The 18,001-nt window shown below is 42.7% G+C and overlaps 1 protein-coding gene across 1 annotated transcript in view; it reads left to right on the top strand.

Moving 5' to 3' along the window:
- The first annotated feature begins 2,079 nt into the window (after window positions 1-2,079).
- MAP7 (microtubule associated protein 7) overlaps window positions 2,080-18,001 on the top strand; it is a 140,083-nt gene continuing 124,161 nt past the window's right edge. Inside the window, exon 1 of the mRNA XM_040627838.1 lies at window positions 2,080-2,798. Within this exon, the coding sequence (XP_040483772.1) occupies window positions 2,573-2,798 (226 nt within the window). The 5' untranslated portion in view covers window positions 2,080-2,572. The remainder of the gene's footprint in view (window positions 2,799-18,001) is intronic.

Below are 18,001 nucleotides of genomic sequence, written 5' to 3'. Positions count from 1 at the left end.
GCTGTCCTGTGATCTCCGTTCCACAGACCTCAAGGAGGGCTCCTTTGTGACATCTTATCTGGACAAGTTAAAGGCTACAAAGCTTTCACTTTGCTGCTGCATTTCTCCTACGAAAGCTTTAGAGCCATCCAGGCCATCCTTGCAAGTAAAGGAATGTATATCTTCTGCAGAAGTCATTTGAATTTCAGCTTTCACGTTGCTTTTTAAAAGCCACTCTTAGGTGTTTCACTGTCCTCCTAGGATACTTCATAAAATATTAATCCTCTCAATTTTTTATTTGGAAGATGAAGGTGAAGATCCTTCTTTCCTTAGCTTTACCTCTTTCAGTAATACTTCCGTTAAATTTCATGGGGATGGTCAGAAGCTAGTAGCTTTATTTGGATAAGGAACATTTCCGAACGAAATTTGTCATTTGTTTGAGACATAGCTTTTCATTTTTTCTGCCAAAAGGTAGTTTCAGCTGTGTGTGTGTGTGTGTGTGTGGTGTGTGTGTGTGTGTGTGTGTGTTGCAACCTGATTCTCTGGAAGGTAGAAGAAACAAACTAGATTTGAAAAGATTTTCATAAATATGTGTATTGTAATATTGGACTATGTTTATTGATCATCTGATTAAAGAAATAAATAGGAAATAACAAATCATCTTCAATTCAGAAATAGAATTACCAGATAAAATCACCAAGTAGAATTATGGAAGTATATTGTATCTGCTGTTTATTTCTTTTTTTTATTTAAAAAAAATTTTTTTTACATCCTCACTTTTCTTTTTTCTTTTTTTAATAATAATATTTTTTTATTATGTTAGTCACCATACGGTACATCCCTGGTTTTTTATGTAAAGTTCCGTGATTCATTAGTTGCGTATAACACCCAGTGCACCATGCAATACGTGCCCTCCTTACTACCCATCACCGGTCTATCCCATTCCCCCACCCCCCCTCCCCTCTGCTGTTTATTTCTTCAAGACAAGCTCTTGCATGTTCGAGGCATGGATCCTCCCTTTCCTTCTTCTCCACATCTTGCCATCGCTGTAGAAGCTGGAGAGAGGGACCTAGGATTCTACACTGTGTAGGCCAAATAGTCATCATAAGGAGAAGCACAGGACTAGGGAGAAGGAGATCTAAATGTTCCCTCTAAACTTGCTGCCAGCTAACATTGGACCTGGGCAAGGAATTTCACCTCTTGGGCCTCAGTTTTCCTGGCCTGTAAAATGCTGATGTAGACGCTCAGACCCACTCAGCACTTCAGCCCCATTCACTTTTAATTCCAAATACCCATCACACAGATGACCATGAATTTAAACTTAATATCAGAAATTTCCTGCATTTCCCCAATCTACACATCTAACACATGTTAACCCTAATTAAATTCCCCAGCCTTCGAGGGAAAGATTTCTGTAGTTTTGGTGTTTTTGCTTTTGTTTTTGTCTCCGCAGAGTAGATTCGCCAACCATCTAGTACATCTCCAGCGATGGCCTGGGCAATATTAGTAGGTAAAAAATAGAGCTCTTCCTTGATAGAGTTGGTAGTTGAACTGGAAACACCTTAAATATGAAGCAAAAATAGACTACTTAGAACAGATGTGTTATAAAAAGTAAAAGGGGTACAACTGGCTGGCTCAGTTGAAAGAGCATGCAACTCTTGATTTTGGGGTCATGAGTTTGAGTCCATGTTGGGGATAGAGAGTCCTTAAAAAAAAAATAGTGCTTCTTATACATATCACCTGCTTTTACTTTTTATAAGTACTTCTTTCTGCTACCACTATGTTCATTTAATCCTTTCCCCAAATCCTATAAGGTAAATGATGTCACCTCAATTTTATAGCAAAATCGAAGGCACCGAGAAAAGTTAAGTGAATTGTCAGCAGTTACTCTTCCATTCAAAGGATTTGGAGAGGGTACTGGTGGTAGAATCCTCAGGATCCCCTCTTAGGTAAGTAGGTTAAGTATTGAGGGGGAAAGTAGGAGAGTGGTCTGGAGTGGGAGAATGGGCTTTGGACTTTCTAAGCAGACTTGATTTTGATTAAGAGGCAAAAACAAAAATTATTTTCTTAATTTGGCACTTGTCAGTGTCACTTACCGAAAATTTAATTTTTTTTTTTCACATACAATTTCAGGGAGCCTAGAAGTGGAGAGTCTTAAGTGAGAAAGCTCATTTCAGAAGAAAACAGTAATCACATGATTGTATGCTTTGGAGAAAACAATCCAAAAAAGAACTAAAACTGGGTCAAGTGTTGAGGATTGCTCAGCACCGCTGGTAGTGACTGGCCCAGAGCAGTGGGAATTGCAGGGGGAGTTGCCTGGTTGTGGTGAGGCGAATTTTTCCCCCTTGATGGATTGTAGTTTCTCTCCTTCAACTTGACCTGCAGAAGGGGTATTGCAAACTGTTGTCTTTGGGAGAATAGGCACAGTTTTCTCCCCCTGCCTGCCCACTCTGGAAGGTCTCAGGGGCACGACAGTGCCAGTCCTCATGCCACGTGTGGCCCAGTGTGTGTTTACACAGACTCTGGGGTTGCAGGGACGTCTGGAAGGCTGGGATGTGTTACTGAGTTTGGAGTGAGCCATGGGGGTCCAGCGATGCCCGCCTTCCAGGGACTGGCAAACATTGTCCCGATTGAAAACCCGGTCCCCCAAAGAAGAAAAAGCCTTCTTGCCGTGAGCCCCTTTCCCCGTCCCCGGGGAGTGCCCTGCCGCCGGTGCAGCAGAGCGCTGTCTGTCCTCCGCGCTGCCGGGTGGAGAGGAAAGGAACAAGGAGCCGCGCAGCGCGCCGGCCGCCTTCCTCCCTTGGCCCCAGCCGTCCGCGGTGAGTCCCCGGACCGGAGCCCGCGGGCCCCGACGCCCAGCCGCTCCCACACCTCCTGGATTAGGACAGGTCACGGTTGTCAGGGCAACTGTGAACAGCGGCAGATCGCGGTTTCCCCTCTGTGCCGTGTGCGCAGTATTTTCCTGTGCGGCGGCAGGGGAGAAGACTGGGGAGAGGTGCCGCCGCTGAAGAGCTGGGATCTGACTGAACAGGTTAGGCAGTGCAAGGAGGCAGCTGACCCTGCGTGCCTTTCCTGGGGCTTTTCCGGAAGGAGAGTGCGCGTGCGTGTGTGTGTGTGTGTGTGTGTGTGTGTGTGTGTGTGGAGCGTGTGTGCAGGCAGCGAGCTCCAGCCAGCCGCATGCCTGCGGGGAGTGAGTGGGAGGGGGCGTGGAGGGGAGGTGGGGGGGTTGCTGCTAGGTGAGGGGGAACTGCAGGGCCTCAGTTGCCAAGTGGCTGGTAGTATCTGTCAGCTGTTTGCACACTGTTTACCCATAGGGGATCTATTACAAGTGCTCAAATGAATCGGCCGCTTAGAAACTAGCAGCTTCCTGGGAGCTGCAATTACATAAGCATATATTTTTAATATAATAATAATTAAAAAACAAGTAGCCGCGGTATGCCTGGATCAGCTACAGCTATCCGACAAGAGCGACTGAAGAAGACCAGTGCAAGGCCAATTCCCCTTGGTTTATTCACCATTAATGAGGAAGATGAACAGCAAAAGAATGGAAATTCCAGAAGACCAAAAGGTATGCATTAGCTCTACCCTTTGGTTGGACCCGGAACCAGCCCTATTTCCCACACTGTCTGTAGCACATTTACAAACTGTGTGCACCCATGCGGTGTGGCGTGCTTGTGACCTCCTAGCACAGTTTGCTGGTGGTATTTACGCATTCTGTAGAGCTGTGTATGCATGAAATGGGGAACAGATTTGGCAGGTTTCAGATCAGCTGCCTTTTTGACCCAAGCTACTTTCTTGGCCTAGAGATCTTTAATTTTCACATGCTCACTTGCACAGTAACCCATGACACCGTCCTCACCAGGAGGAAGAAATAGGAGTTATCCAGGTTTAAATGAACATCTCCCTACCTTGCTTAGGCATGTCGGTGATTTCTGTTTAATAAGGAGAGTTTCTCCTTGGAAGGGGATGAGTTAAAGTGACCGAAGAGTGCAGCCTTTCCAAGGGCAGAGAGTCAAGATGTTACTGCCTTTTCTATTCTGAAATACTGAGAGCTTGAAGAGGAGGTAAATAAATATTGAGCACAGTGTAGGGGCAAAGCTAGGTAACAGGAAGGGGGGGACCATGAGGCTTTATAACTTCTGGTGGTAACTGCTACTGAACCTCCCTATGGAGGTTGGTTTGTGCTGGGTGCAGAAAGGAGAGGTCTGATTCTTGTGCATTTCTTTCCTAATGATGAAACGGAGCAGCAGGTTGCCTGGCTCCTCAAATCCCTGTGTCCTGCATTGTTTTAGCATTGTCTCACAGCACCCCCCCCCCCCAGGGCTGTAATTGTCAGGGGTGGCAACATCATGCCTGTTTGAAGAAGGGCTTTCAGGCTTGCATTTTAAGTTTTATCTCGCAACCCCCTTCCCCAAACTATATAAGCTATTCGTCACTTCAGCTAAGAGATTATCAGTTTTGTTGTTCCCATGTGGTGATTAATTTTTAGCTTGCATTCAAATTGTTCTGTCATGAAGATAGCGAATTTTCCTCGGTGTGGTACAGGGCAGTAGCACGGCAAAGTAGGCAAACACTGATAGAATCAGTGTTTGAATAGAATCCAGTGTCTGAAAATGACTGGCTTTCTTTTTCCTGGTTCTTGAGTGGATCTGAGTTTGCTTTTCTTAAATATCATTGAAACTGTCCACTTTAAATCCAAAAGTATATTTTTACTTCACTTTTAAAATACCATATACAGAGAATTTCTAATACGTAGAATCTAAGTCATGTAGTTGACTTTCACTATCAGACCTAGTTTCTTAGACCCAAATGATTTGAGGAATTTACCGCTGCCGCGAAAGGAAGCTGATGTGGGTGATTTGGCGTAGGTGTTTTTGCCCAGGAATTAGACAGTTGAACCAGAGTGTGCCCTTGGTGAAAACCCAGTACTTTAAATTGTTGGTAGCAAATCACTTGGCCTCTTAGGAGGCGGTAACTTTCTGAACTACTGTGGATCTGTTGAATCGGGCCTACTGTGTGTTTTTGGAAATGTTCTTTATTTGTGGCACTTTTCCCTTAGGCATCTTGGAGCAGTAATTTAGGATAGTGATCCATTTTGTTCTGAGTAGTTTTCTTGAATTCCTCTCTTTTTCCTGTGTTTTGTTTGTTTTCATTTGCCTTTAGTATTTTACTTGAAAGAAGGGTAGGGGAAGTAGGTGCTTCAAAAATCTATCTGACCCCCTACCATTTTTCCTTTTCTGCTTTTCCCTGTATGAAGGGGAAAAAGAAGGAAAAGACTAGGAGGAAATCTTATGTTGATAAGAATGTCCAGACTTTCTGTATATCCCCAACTGTCTCTAATTTATGGACACGTCTAATAAACAACCTTGGAAATCTCTATGATTCTTGATGAATAAGACTGCTGACTTGGTTCTGAATTTCTCATCAGGTCTGTCAGAGCAATGGGAATGTCCACGTTCAAATCTAACCTTGTCAGTAGAACAGAGATGGAAATATTGTATGTGTCCACTGTCCAATATGATGACCACAAACCACATGTAGCTGGAAGCACTTGAAATGTGGCTACTGTAACTAGGAAACTGATTTTTTAATTTTAATTGATTTTTAGTTAAAGAGCCACACATGGCAGTGGTTACCTTCTTAGACAACACAGTTCTGCTCTGTAGAGCTGTGATCTGAATTTTTGTCCTCTCTGCTTTGTCCCACCTTACTTGCTTTCTGGTGCCAGTTATGGTCAGGTCCTGAAATGAATGTGGTTATTAAGAAGGGCCTGATGGAGCAGACGGCCCCTTCCCTGCAAGGGGGCACAGTAGCCTGGCTTTATAGACAGTTTCAGTTGTCCTTTTCCACCTAAATGTTCTTGCCTGCTCTGAATATTATACTTACTGCTCACTGGTTGCCAATATCATTGTTTGCAACATATAATGGACTTTTATTTTCTTAGTTATAGCATCATAGCAAGATGACATGCAGATTATCTTTTATGGGTTATTGTTAAGATAAACAATCAGAAGCTTTGTTTTCTTTTTTGCCTGCTCTGTGGTCTAATCAGCCAACTGTGCCCTGGTTTTCATGCTAAGTATCTTTATTCTGTCATTACCAGGAATAAAGAAGTTTGCTATCTAAATTCAATAAGGCAAATGCTCCTGTCCAGGATTACTCTGGGTTAATGACAAGTTGCATCTTTCCAAATACTCTACTCTTGGGTAACCATCCTAATGGACTCAGCGGAATGAACATACCGATTACTGTCTGGACTCCCAATGGCGGCTTCAAAATGACTCTGGTGGGGTGAGACAGTAGTTCAGTTAGCTGGTCAACTAGCTCAGTTCTTGAAGGCAAAATTTCTCTCCCTGTAATCAGTAGGGATGTAACTATTTTACATGTCTTGCTATTATTGACGAATAACATTTAGACAATAATTGGGAGTGAGCTGGGCTTCTGCTCTTATACCTCTAGAACCCAAGCCTCAGTGTAATGCTGACCTGAGGACTGGTGCAGGAGAGCTTATTTAGGTACTGCAATGACTCAGTGCCCTTGCTTAGGTTTCCAGGCAGACCTACCTTATGGTGAGTTTTGCTGAGCACAGTGTCATTAATAAGTAAAAAGACCTTTTCTCCCTAAACCAACACTTGTTAAAAGCACAGAGTACTTTGCTGGGGCATTGTGGAGGTGGTGCAAAGGTAATTGGCATGGTTTCTGTTCTCAGAGGTGTTTATCTCTCTATTGAAGGAAGACCACTATGTACCAATAATGCGAGAATATAAACTGAAATCAGGGGAAGGGCTCAGAGTATAATGAAAGCATCTATACCTATGTCCTTGCCCTTCTCTAGACTATAAGCTTCTAAAGGGCCAAGACTACTGTTCTGTATAAGAAATTGCGGAGTGCATGGAACATTACTGAATGGAGATTAACTCAACATTTAAAAATAATTTGCGCAGGTTCTGGAAGTCTTACTAACATAAGAATACTAAGAAATGTTGATCATATTAGGATTGTCCTTCCAATGTAACTACTTTGATGTTTGGATGTTATCTGATAGGTTAATCCTATTACTCTAACACATTGCCTTTACCTAGGAGTGATCAGGGATTCTACCATGTTCTGTTGTTTTCCATTATACTATTCATCATTTTCTTTGGTGGAAAAATGAAGGCGCATGTTTACAAGGTGGTATTAACTGACTACTTTGTTAGTATCTAGGTTAATGCCTTCTGCCCATTTTGTTAGCAAATCGCAGATTAGATTGTAAAGAAATAAAATTTCTCCTTGCAATCAGGGCACAGTAGTTCTGGGAAACTGCTCTCCTTCTCCCTTTTCCCCTCCCCCTGCCTTTTTGTTAAAATGTGTTTTTATGGAGCCTGCAGTAATTTCTTTTCTTTTGGCTTATCCACTCTAAAGGTAGAATTTCTGCCAGTTAAGGTTTCCAAATGAAATATGATCTACCATTTACCATTTATATTCCTATTGGATTGGTGATGATCTAACAATTGTAATGTCCTCTTTGTAAGTCATGAGTCTTTTTTTTTTCTCCAAAAAGGAGTATCATGTCAAGAAGTGCGAATGCCATTCTAGAATCATTCTCATTTTTTTAGTTTTTTTTTTCCCCTTTTGTTCTGTAAGACTTGGACTGTTGCCTGTTCCCCGTGTCTTTATTTGTGCCATTTCAGGACTAAGCAAAAACTTCTGGGAGTAGAATTGTACAGCTAGTGAGGCAAAAGTATAGTTCAGAGGAGCAATAATATCAAAGATCCCTATTGGGGATCTCTTAAGGAGGAAATCTTAAGGTCAAATTGATCGGCATAAATTTTATTTGCTGAAGAGACCCGAAATGTCATGTTTTATTCAAAGCATTTATATAAAATAACAACAGGGGATGTCAGGAACAAGGACCACAACATCTGATGTATGGCTTGCACTCATTGGATGCTCTGTGAATACCTGTTGAGTGAGCAGAACTGTCTCCCAGGCATTCTGTGTGACAGTAGGAATTACCACAGTTCTCACTATACAAGGGGAACGTGATGTGACCTATACGTAACCAAAATTTTTTATACGGTGAGGTAGTACTATATGCATTGGAATTTGCTTGCTGTATAAAACTAAAAGGTTTAAAAATTATGTGCGTGTTTCAAGAGCTGTAATCAGTAGAGCTAAAATAATTGACTACGCTAACCATAGGAACCAAACGCATGTATTTGGTGAAAATCTCCCAGCTGATACATCTTACATATTATTTATTAGAAAGTGGAATTGAGTATCCTTTTCCACTAACATCAGCATACCTCACAGGGCAACTTTAAATTCCGTTCGTTGTTACTAAAAAATTTGCAGGCACATTAACCGTGTTTTGAGCAGAAACTAACACCTTCACATCACCAAAGGAAGTTTTATTGAGATAATTCATCTTAATTCTCAGTTCTTAGCATTTAGAAGAGCCCATTTATTGGGCCCTCTATATTAAGTTTATGTTCTAGATTCGTCAACTTCAAAAGGTAAGTCATACCTCATTATGCCTCAGATCTAGAAACAAAGACCCAAAGTGTACCACAGATGGACAGAAGACATTTGTTTGAAGTGTTTACCAGGGCACTGATGAATATTTTTGCTGACTATAAAATGCAAGTTTCATTTTCTTAGGCTTTCTGCCCAGTGATGATTATTCGAGATTTAATAGATTCTGTCCAGATTCCAGAAAATTTACCATTCTGGGTCCAGTGTGAAGTGTGAAATGAGAATGGAGCTGAGGCATATTGAGCAAAGAAAATTATGTTCACAGTTTCAGGCCTCACAAAGTAGTAGCAAGATAGTCTGTGGATTCAGCGCAACCAGTCATCCTAAAACCATCGCTGGGAATAACATTATGGAGGTTGGTGTGGTGCCTCCTCGTAGGGTTACTTACAAGGTCGAGCATCAAGTGCATTTGTTGAGGGGTGACTTGGGAGCCCAGTTGGAAGGTTGGAATCTCTGTGGACCCCTTTTGAAACCCTTCTGAAACAATGTAGCACAAAATCTCCATGCAAATGCAAAGACAAGATTGTAGTTATTGCCTCTGAGCCCCTGTAGAGAACTATCGATATTCAGAACCTGCTACTATCAGGGCTCTCAGTTTGTATGTTGGGAAAACTTTCACCAGATGGACTATTAGTGGCTACACCCAAGTTTGCCAAGGTTATTAGATATTCAGAATTACTGTGGGGTGAGAGACTGTGTGATGTGATAGAAAACTTGCTACATGTGGAAATAGGCAAGTTACAGTTCTTAACCTTTCCAAGCTTCAGGCTCTGAGCTGTAAAATGACATCAATCATACCGCGCTCACAGGTGGAGGTGAGGATTAGAGATATGATAAGCATTTAGCACACTCTCTGGAAAACATTTGGGGCTCATTAAATGGTATTTATAAAAAGTGGGACATTTGACTACAAATGGCAACTTTTCTGGTAACTCCTATTAACATACTCTGTCCAGTACATGTCCATTATAAGACAGTTTCTCTGGTCTAATCTCCTGCCTTTTACCTTGTAAAACTAGCTTGTGAGTGAAAATTTCCAGGAGGCCTGCCACTTTCCTGAGGCCTTTTTAGTCTCTTGTCCACCGTAGGTCTGTGTGACGGGTCCTTGTCCTGTGTGCACTCATGCACGTCGTACGTTAGATGCCAGGTGGGTTGCTCATTGCAGTACCCGGTAGTTGTGTCGTGTGAAGTGAAGGAAATAAATTACCATTATGTCAGAGCACCTCACTTGTTATTTCAAATACGATTAAGGGAGTTTACCTTTTATTCCTTGGGATTAACGGAAAACTTTTGGTCTGCCTTCTTCAGGGAACAATAGCCATGATCCTGTGCCATCTTGGAAACCAGTCAAAAGGAGTTTTTGCTCAAAATTTCTACTTGTGGAGTTTTTTGTTCTGTTTTTACCTTCGTGTGTGTGTGTGTGTGTGTGTGTGTGTGTGTGTGTGTGTGTTGCTTAATGGAAATGTCCTAGGCTTGTGGGAAGGTTTCTGTCAGGGACTTAGGTTATGGGCACTTAGATTTGGGGCTACCAGCTTTATGTATTTTCTTCTCATGCTATTTTCAGCACCAAGATTTCTTGTCCTGAATTTGGTCAGTTTCTGTCTTGTATCTCAATACTTTTATTTCTCTGTGGTGGTCTTGTTTCTTTCATGAGTCAGCAGTAAGTGCTGCAAACATTTGGTGCAGGCACCATATTGGATGCATACTGCTGTTGTTAAACGTAGATGCTGGTGGGTCTTTGTATCCTGAGGTAGAGCTCTTCCCTCTACGTGGTGTGTGCTGTAGCTGGTTCTCCTCCCTCTGCTTTGCTATACCTGGTCACCTTCTACTTCTTCAGTTTAAATGTCCTTTCCTCAAGAGTGTCCCCAGATCAGGCTGGGTCCCATGTTCTAGGCTTTCCTAGGATCATGTACTTGTCCTCTGTTGCTCCAGCCAAATTGTAGATTGTGTTTGCTGAGTAGTGTTAAAAATCTCTCCAACTTGACTAAACTCTGAGAGGGCAGTGAGTGTGACTATTAGATTCACACTGTGTCCCTAGCGCCTAATACAGGGCCTCATGTGTGGTTGAGGCTCCCTAAATATTTATTACACAATAACTGATGAGAGATGACACACTGACACTGTCAGCCAGAGAAGATGAGGAAGCACAGCAGGCAAGGCTGTCTGTCCAAGCCTTGGAACATTCCAAGGTCCAGGACCGTGTTCTGAATCCGGCAAACACCTCGAGATACTGGGTCAATCATCACCCTGCCAGGTGATGGGATGGTGACTTTTGTATTACAGACCTTTGCCCTCTAGCCCTCATGCAGAGAGGACTTGTAGTTACTTTCGTGTTAGGACCTTATGTCTGGGAGAGTGTCCAGACTCTACAGTGACTGACTTGGACCAAATTCCAGTGCCAGAGCATTCCAGAAGCACCTTCTACCGTCATCTTTCCTTGCACTACGGGAGCTCACTATTAAATGTCCATTTTAAGTTTGTGGTATGTACTCATTACAGCCATGTTTAAAGTATTACAAGTGTTTACCTGCCTTTGAACAACTGAAATTCGCTATTGTGACTATAAACTAAAAGTTCTAAGTCCAGGGGAAATTACATAAGAAACGAATCCTCGATGACTTACTCTTTCAGAGCTCTGTGACCAGTAGCGTCTCCCACTGCCACCTGCTTCTCTGTGGGTTGGGAAGGAGCTGCTGCAGACAGCTGTCCAGTATGTTCCTGGTCATGTGCCCTCTGGACCCCCACCCATCCCAGCGAACTTCATTAAGCCACACTGAGAATTTTCCTTTTCTGTCTCTCTTTTATAATACCATCTCCGCATCAGCCTTTTTCTTTTTTCCTCAAGGTCCAGAAAAACAGGTTCTTTGTGGGTGGACGGTTCCTGGCACAGACCTTTCCGTCAGCAATATATAAAGGTGCAAAGTGGCAACCTCAGTGTTAGGATTCCAAACCTCAGCACTCTGGGTTTTTACCTTGGGCTGACTTTGGGAATCATGTTTTCTTTTTTTGAGTCTCTTACCTCTCATTCTTCTGTGACACTGCAGTGGTGAATCCTTTCCCTAATGCTAATCTAGTAGTTTAGAGTCTTATTATATTAATGTTAGCCCGAGTCATGAATGGAACTCCAAACTGACCACTTGGGTCAACACTTCCAATCAACAATGAACTTGACATTTTCTCACAGTCTAAGTGCAAAATCTTCTCCACTGCCACAAGTTGCAGTGACCTTGGCATTTACTCTGATGCTACGTGACCTTCACTTCGACTCCATTTAGGTAGTGTAGGTCTGTGTTGGGACTTACTAGCACTCCATCTACAGTCCCATGAACTCAGAAATTCCCCTGGGCACCCACAGACTTCAGACTCAGCAAACACTGATTTTTTTGTGTCTGTACCATGCTGGACAACATGCTAGGTCTCGCCAGCTATGTGAGTTCAACCTCCTGCCTGCACCAGGCACTCACATCTTCTGAACCCTTCATCCTCTGCATGACCCTTATGCTCCTGAACCCTCTGTTCTCACAGTTATTAGTACCCTTCCAGCTCACTTGTCCTCTTTCCAAGCCTGGAAGTCATGGGTAACCATCTCAACAATGCACTTGGATCTATGCCTGGTCCTTTGCAGGCTTGGAGTATCCCCACATTGCCTCTTCCTTCTTCCTTAGGGCTGCTGAGTGTTACTGCAAGTGTGCTTGGGTCTGTCCCGCTTGCTTGCTTGCTTTTTTTTTTTTTTTAAAGATTTTATTTATTTATTTGACAACGGGAATGAGAGCAGAGAAAGCACAAGCAGGGGGAGCAGCACAAGAAGAGGGAGAAGAAGGCTCCCCACTGAGCAGGGAGCCCAATGTGATGCGGGGGGCTTGATCCCAGGACCCTGGGATCATGACCTGAGCCGAAGGCAGATGCTTGACCACCTGAGCCACCCGGGCACCCAGTCTGTTTAGCTTTCTCGCTCTCTCCCCATCTGATGAGCCCTTCTGCTGATGGCCGGTTGTTTTCATCATATCACATGGTAGCTGATACTCACCCTGCGTCTCGTCCCCTCCACCTCACTTTAACATCCAACTTTTCTGCCACTTTGCTGTGAACATGAGGATGTATTGAATAGCATTATTCTCATTAAAACTCTGCAATGTAAGAGAGGAATGAGGAACTTCTGTTTTCATTTGATGTAGAGAAGAAAGTAACATTTAAAAGGACTATTGGCCACCGACACTGGATTTAACTAAATCCCCAGTGTCAAGGGATGATTATGGCTATGTGGCCAGTGACATGCTTTTTGGTGAAACATCATAGATAAGAGAAAAGCAAATGGAATGCTCCACGCCCCATCTGAGAATTTCTTGTGGACCATGACTACTACTGATGCTTCATGAGGGGGATTAATATAATTACTGATCTGTACTATTCAGGAGAACAGAGTTAAAGAATGAGTCCACACTGCTCCAGGTGACATGTTAAAAAGCAAAACTTCAATTCAAGACTTTTGGTGTTCTTGAATTCCTTTCTTCCGACAGTACTGTCACAGTCATTCCCAATGTCCTAGATTTGATCCCCCTGCCCCAAGATTAATGACTCTTTAATGGTTCTAGGTAACAGCAAATCTTTTGGCTGGATGTGTAGCTGTTTATGTTGTCCTCTAGCCTATTTTATCTTAAAACTTTACTGCAACATTTTCGCGTGAAAGTTAAGCAAAGAAAAACAGAAACAATAAAACCGTCCTGGGCTGTGATTGGCTATTTCCCCCAGTGAGCCTGAAGCACTTAGCATGATCTGCTGCCTCCCCCGGGGCCCGGAGAAGTCAAGTTCATTCTCCTAAGATGTTGACTGAAGGAGAGCAGGCGTCCCTGAATGAAGCCTCAGCAAGCACACTGGATCCTGCATCACTTAGGACAGTTAGGGTGGCAGAATGTGCTGGGGCCAAAATTCAGAATATACTGGATCTCTAAATTAACAGACTGAGAAAAACAAGTCTCCTTTTCCTGATGCTGATGAAGACGTCCTTTTCAGAATCGCAGTGATGTCTCAGGACTTCTAACGACGTGACAGGTCTTTGACAGCGTGGTCGCTGGGGGAGGCCAAATTTTCTGGCCAGTAAAATGAGCAGGCACAGAAGTATCTCTGAGTGTCACGGAAGTATCTCTGAAGTTTAAAATGGGGGCTCGTATGTGAAAGTAGATGTTGAATTGAGGTTGTTCCCCTCTGCACAGGGTTGTGGTCTCCTAGAGACAACGTGTGGAGGGATTAATAACTTGGACTCTAGGACGTCACAAAACTGACTGCAGCTTTATGCCTCAGGCACGGTGCTTGATATTTCTTTCTGTGCCCACTTGCTTCATCTATAAACCAGGGATAGTAGCATCTCCTATCTCATAGGGTTAAGGATCAGGTAAGATACATAAAGCATGCTCCTAACTATGCCTGGCACTAAAAAGCTAGTGTGTAAGTGGTACCAAATGTTATTTGGTAAGTTTTTGTAGTTTGAGAGCTTAATTTTAGTAGTTCTAAGAACCCAGTATTGCTGCTAAGACGTCCAAATTTTAGGAGACTTTTAAAACCAGTTGAAAGTTGCACTTGCTTTATGAGAATTCAATAATTAAAGACTGTTTTTCTTCTATTTTTTTTTTCTTTTAAGATTGTATTTATTTATTTGAGAGAGAGAGAGCATGAGCAGGGGAGGGGCAGAGGGAGAAGCAGACTCCCCACTGAGCAGGGAGCCGGATGTGGGGCTTGATCCCAGGACCCCAAGATCATGACCTGAGCCAAAGGCAAACACTAGCTGACTGAGCCACCCAGGAGCCCCTACTTATAACTTTTTTTAACTTGAAAATAATTTCAGATGCCTAGTGATTGTATAACCTATAGAAAATATTTCTAATGAACTCATTTTCCTGGACAATTACTTTCGTAATAGTACTCTGAGCCACTTTTATATTGGCCACACAAAAATACAGACACTGAAGTGTGTTTGAAATGTTTCATTGTGTTCTTAAGTCAATATTCAGGAAGCTACTCCTTCATGGCTTGATAACCTTGCACATTGTTGTAAGGTTGTATAAATTTCTCAGTCCATTATTTTTTTCATTCATTTTGGCTTTTAAAAGAAGGCTATAATTTATAATACTTTGAACGTTATTTTAAGAAAAAAAGTTTAGAAAACAGCTAACCATATAAATCCCTGTATGTGGGGCACCTAGGTGGTTCAGTCTGTTAAGCGTTTGCTTTCAGCTTAGGTCATGATCCCAGGGTCCTGGGACTGAGTCGCACATTGGGCTCCTTGCTTCTCCCTCTGCCTGCTACTCCCCCTGCTTGTGCACTCTCTCACTCTCTGTCTCTCTGACAAATAAATAAAATCTTAAAAAAAATAAAAATAAAAATTGAAAAAATACCCATATGCCTGGGACCTAGACCAAAAATTGTATATTAAAATGCATAATACTTATGGGGAATATAAATAAAAAATATTATGGCTGACATCACAGTTTCCTATGTATCCTTCCATGGTCTTTCTCCTTCTGTCCCTCCCTATCCCCCCTTCCTTTCCTCTTCCCAGGGAGATAACATGTACTCTTCCTGTCTATTTCTTTACTTTTACTATATGGAGAGATCTTTAAATAATTTGTGTGTTTAAATTCATATAAATTATATCATATTAATATATCAAGCTGCCAGTTTGTACTTTTCCCCTCAAGTTTTGAAATACCAGTCCAAAGCGATCACTATAGTTCGTTTTAACTGCTGCATGGAATGTTATAATAGGACTTTACCACAGTTTAATTCTTCAGTGTGACTTTCCTGGTTTACTTAATATTTTCCAGTGGATGGACAGAGACGATTAGTTTTTTCGTTGAGTCCTGTTGCTACTACGGATTGTGCCCCAGTAACCATCTGTACACCTCTTCGTGGACGTATATGCAGGTTTCTCTGGTATATTCCTAGAAGTAGTGTGTGCATTCTCGTGTGCCAAGTTGCTTTTCCAAACTCATTTTATCAGCATAGTCCCACCTACAGCATATGAAGGTCCACGTCTCCCCATACCCTCACTCAGACTGGATTTTAGTAAGACTCTGATTTTCGCCAGTTGGATTGCTATGAAATGGCATTTGGTTTTAATTACCGACATTGGACATTAGCTAATGTAGTGTTTTGTTTTGTTTTGTTAATAATGGGAACACCAGCGTTGTTTGGGTGGTTTTTTCCCCCCTAGAGGAGGGGAGGGAAACTGCTGCATCCATAATCTGGTTTAAAGCTCATTGTTCTTGGCAGGTATGGGGAATCACTGAGGGAAGAAACAGATGGTACCACCACCATGCAGAACGGAGGGGAAGGCAATTATCTTCTCCGTTGACACAGTGGCCCGGCATTAGAGCTGGTTTCAGATTCCCCTTTTCAAATAGTGCATCTAGTTTCTGGGCCTGAGCCTTTTGTTTTTCTCTTATTAGTATTTCTTCTGGTCATTCACCGTCCTTACTATTAGGTACTATATCTGGTACTATTCGTGTTACCAGAGGAAAAGCAAAGTATGAAAATTAGGTTGGTCTTCCTGACAAAACTAACTTTACTAAGGTTTCTTTTAGGATGAAGAATGTAAGTGGAGAGGAGGGGGGAGGTAGTGTTTGGGGAAGATTTCTAGGGAGAGCATGTGTTGAAAACATTGCTTAAAATCAGATTTGGTAATTATTTGTGGCTTTCCATTATTCATGTAATCCTTGGGCCTGATTAGCATTTGTAAAGTATAAACTCTACAAATGTAAGGCGTTAACATGAATAATTAAAAGGTAGGGAGTTAGCCATACGTGACTGTGGGTTTTCTTTTATTGTGGAGGCTATTTTAGTAACAAGAGGAAGCTTAGACTTGTAGACTGCTAGTCTGGAGTCTTCGATTATGCCCTCAGCTCAGCCACATGTCATGATAGGTTGTATGGTTGCCTCATTTTCCTGGAAAAAGAAAGTTACTTTGCCGGGGGCAGGGGTGTGAGGCGTGGAAATCTGTATTCCGTGCTCTGTATCTATCTCAATTACAAGGGTGCAATCTGAATTTCTGGGAGGAGAGCCATACATAGTATAATCATACCTTGTGCAAAATTACCTTGGTCATTGCTGCAACTCATTGATTCAGGACCCCTAGCTCCCACAAAGCGTCCCTCCCAAAATTTTGGGCATTTCCCAAGGGATGTCTGATGTGTTCACGAACAAGGCCACCTGCACTGGTGCCACCTCCCTCCGTGAATCACCTTCCTTGCTGGTGCCCTGCCATGCGGTGCCCTGCCACGCGGGGCTGCACCTCTTAAGCTGCAGAGTTACGTTTCCCAAGCCGGTGTTCTGCAGGTCATTCGTCCTGCAGGGTGTTAATGGGCGTACCAACAAAGAGTGATTCTAACTCAGATCAGTTTAGGAAATCTCTTTCTATACTATAGGACTTGTAAGGACATTTGATATGCTCTTACAAATTACCAAGAAAGGAATGTCATAGACTTATTTGGCCACGGAATGAGTTTGTATGGGGTGTACAGACAGCCCAGTTGGGGAAATTCTGTAGTGTTTGTGTGTTTGCATGCATGCAAAGCATCATTTAGGAAAGTCTTCATTTGCCACTATATGGTGCCAAAGCTGCGAGCTGGTCTGTTGTAAATGGATGGTTTAGATTTTTAAAGAATGGCTTCTGGTAGATTCTTTGACAAGCCCTGATGTACATGAATTTCTCTTAAAGTCAGACTTGGACACTTGCTACATAACAGAAGTCTATAAACCTAGCTTGGCTGCTGGTGGAAAAAATACACAAAAAGGCATTTCAACCTTTTCTGGTTCTTGCTGTGGAAGTGGGAGGCAGATTCCACCTCGGCAAGTGCCAGACTCTGGTCCCTGAAGCCATGGCTGGCTCTGAATTCATGGGAAGGGTCCTTAATTCTGCAGCCTCAGGCAGCGGCTCTGACCCTCCCTTCATTCTGATGTGCCAGTGAGTAGAGAAGAGAAAACCCGTGATAGGAACTTCACTGTTTCCTCCTGATCCTTATCTGAGAGCTGCATGTGAGCAAGTCATGATGGATTTGTTTATTTTCTGAACTCTGGAAGCATAAGTACAACGAAAGTTAAGTCATGCTATGACTTACCTGGGGTTTGATGGTTCTGTACGTGGTTTGGAATGTATATAATACATTGGGGCAGAGAATTTGGATAAATAACTGGGATAAAATAAAAGATATATACGATTAAAGAGAGAGGAATGGGAAGAAAGATCTGAAAATATTTCCATTTCCAGCTTTGTAGTATTGGGTTGGTAGTAGAAATGAGAACCACAGCTGTGAATGGAGCATTTACCACGTGAGAGGCCCTGCAGGGGGCTTTTCAATGTGTTCTCATTTAGTTCTCAATTCCACGTTACACAGATAGAATACTGAAGTTCCGGGGTGAAGTGACTAGCCCAAAATAACACAGCTAGGAAGAGGTGGCCCAGCGTTCAGACCCCTCTGTCAGGCTCCAAGTCACCCGCTCAGTCCGCTTGCTG

The sequence above is a fragment of the Ursus maritimus genome, unplaced genomic scaffold, assembly GCF_017311325.1.
Source record: "Ursus maritimus isolate PB19 unplaced genomic scaffold, ASM1731132v1 scaffold_13, whole genome shotgun sequence".
Classification (NCBI taxonomy): Eukaryota; Metazoa; Chordata; class Mammalia; order Carnivora; family Ursidae; genus Ursus; species Ursus maritimus.
This window is presented reverse-complemented; position numbering and strand designations above follow the sequence as displayed.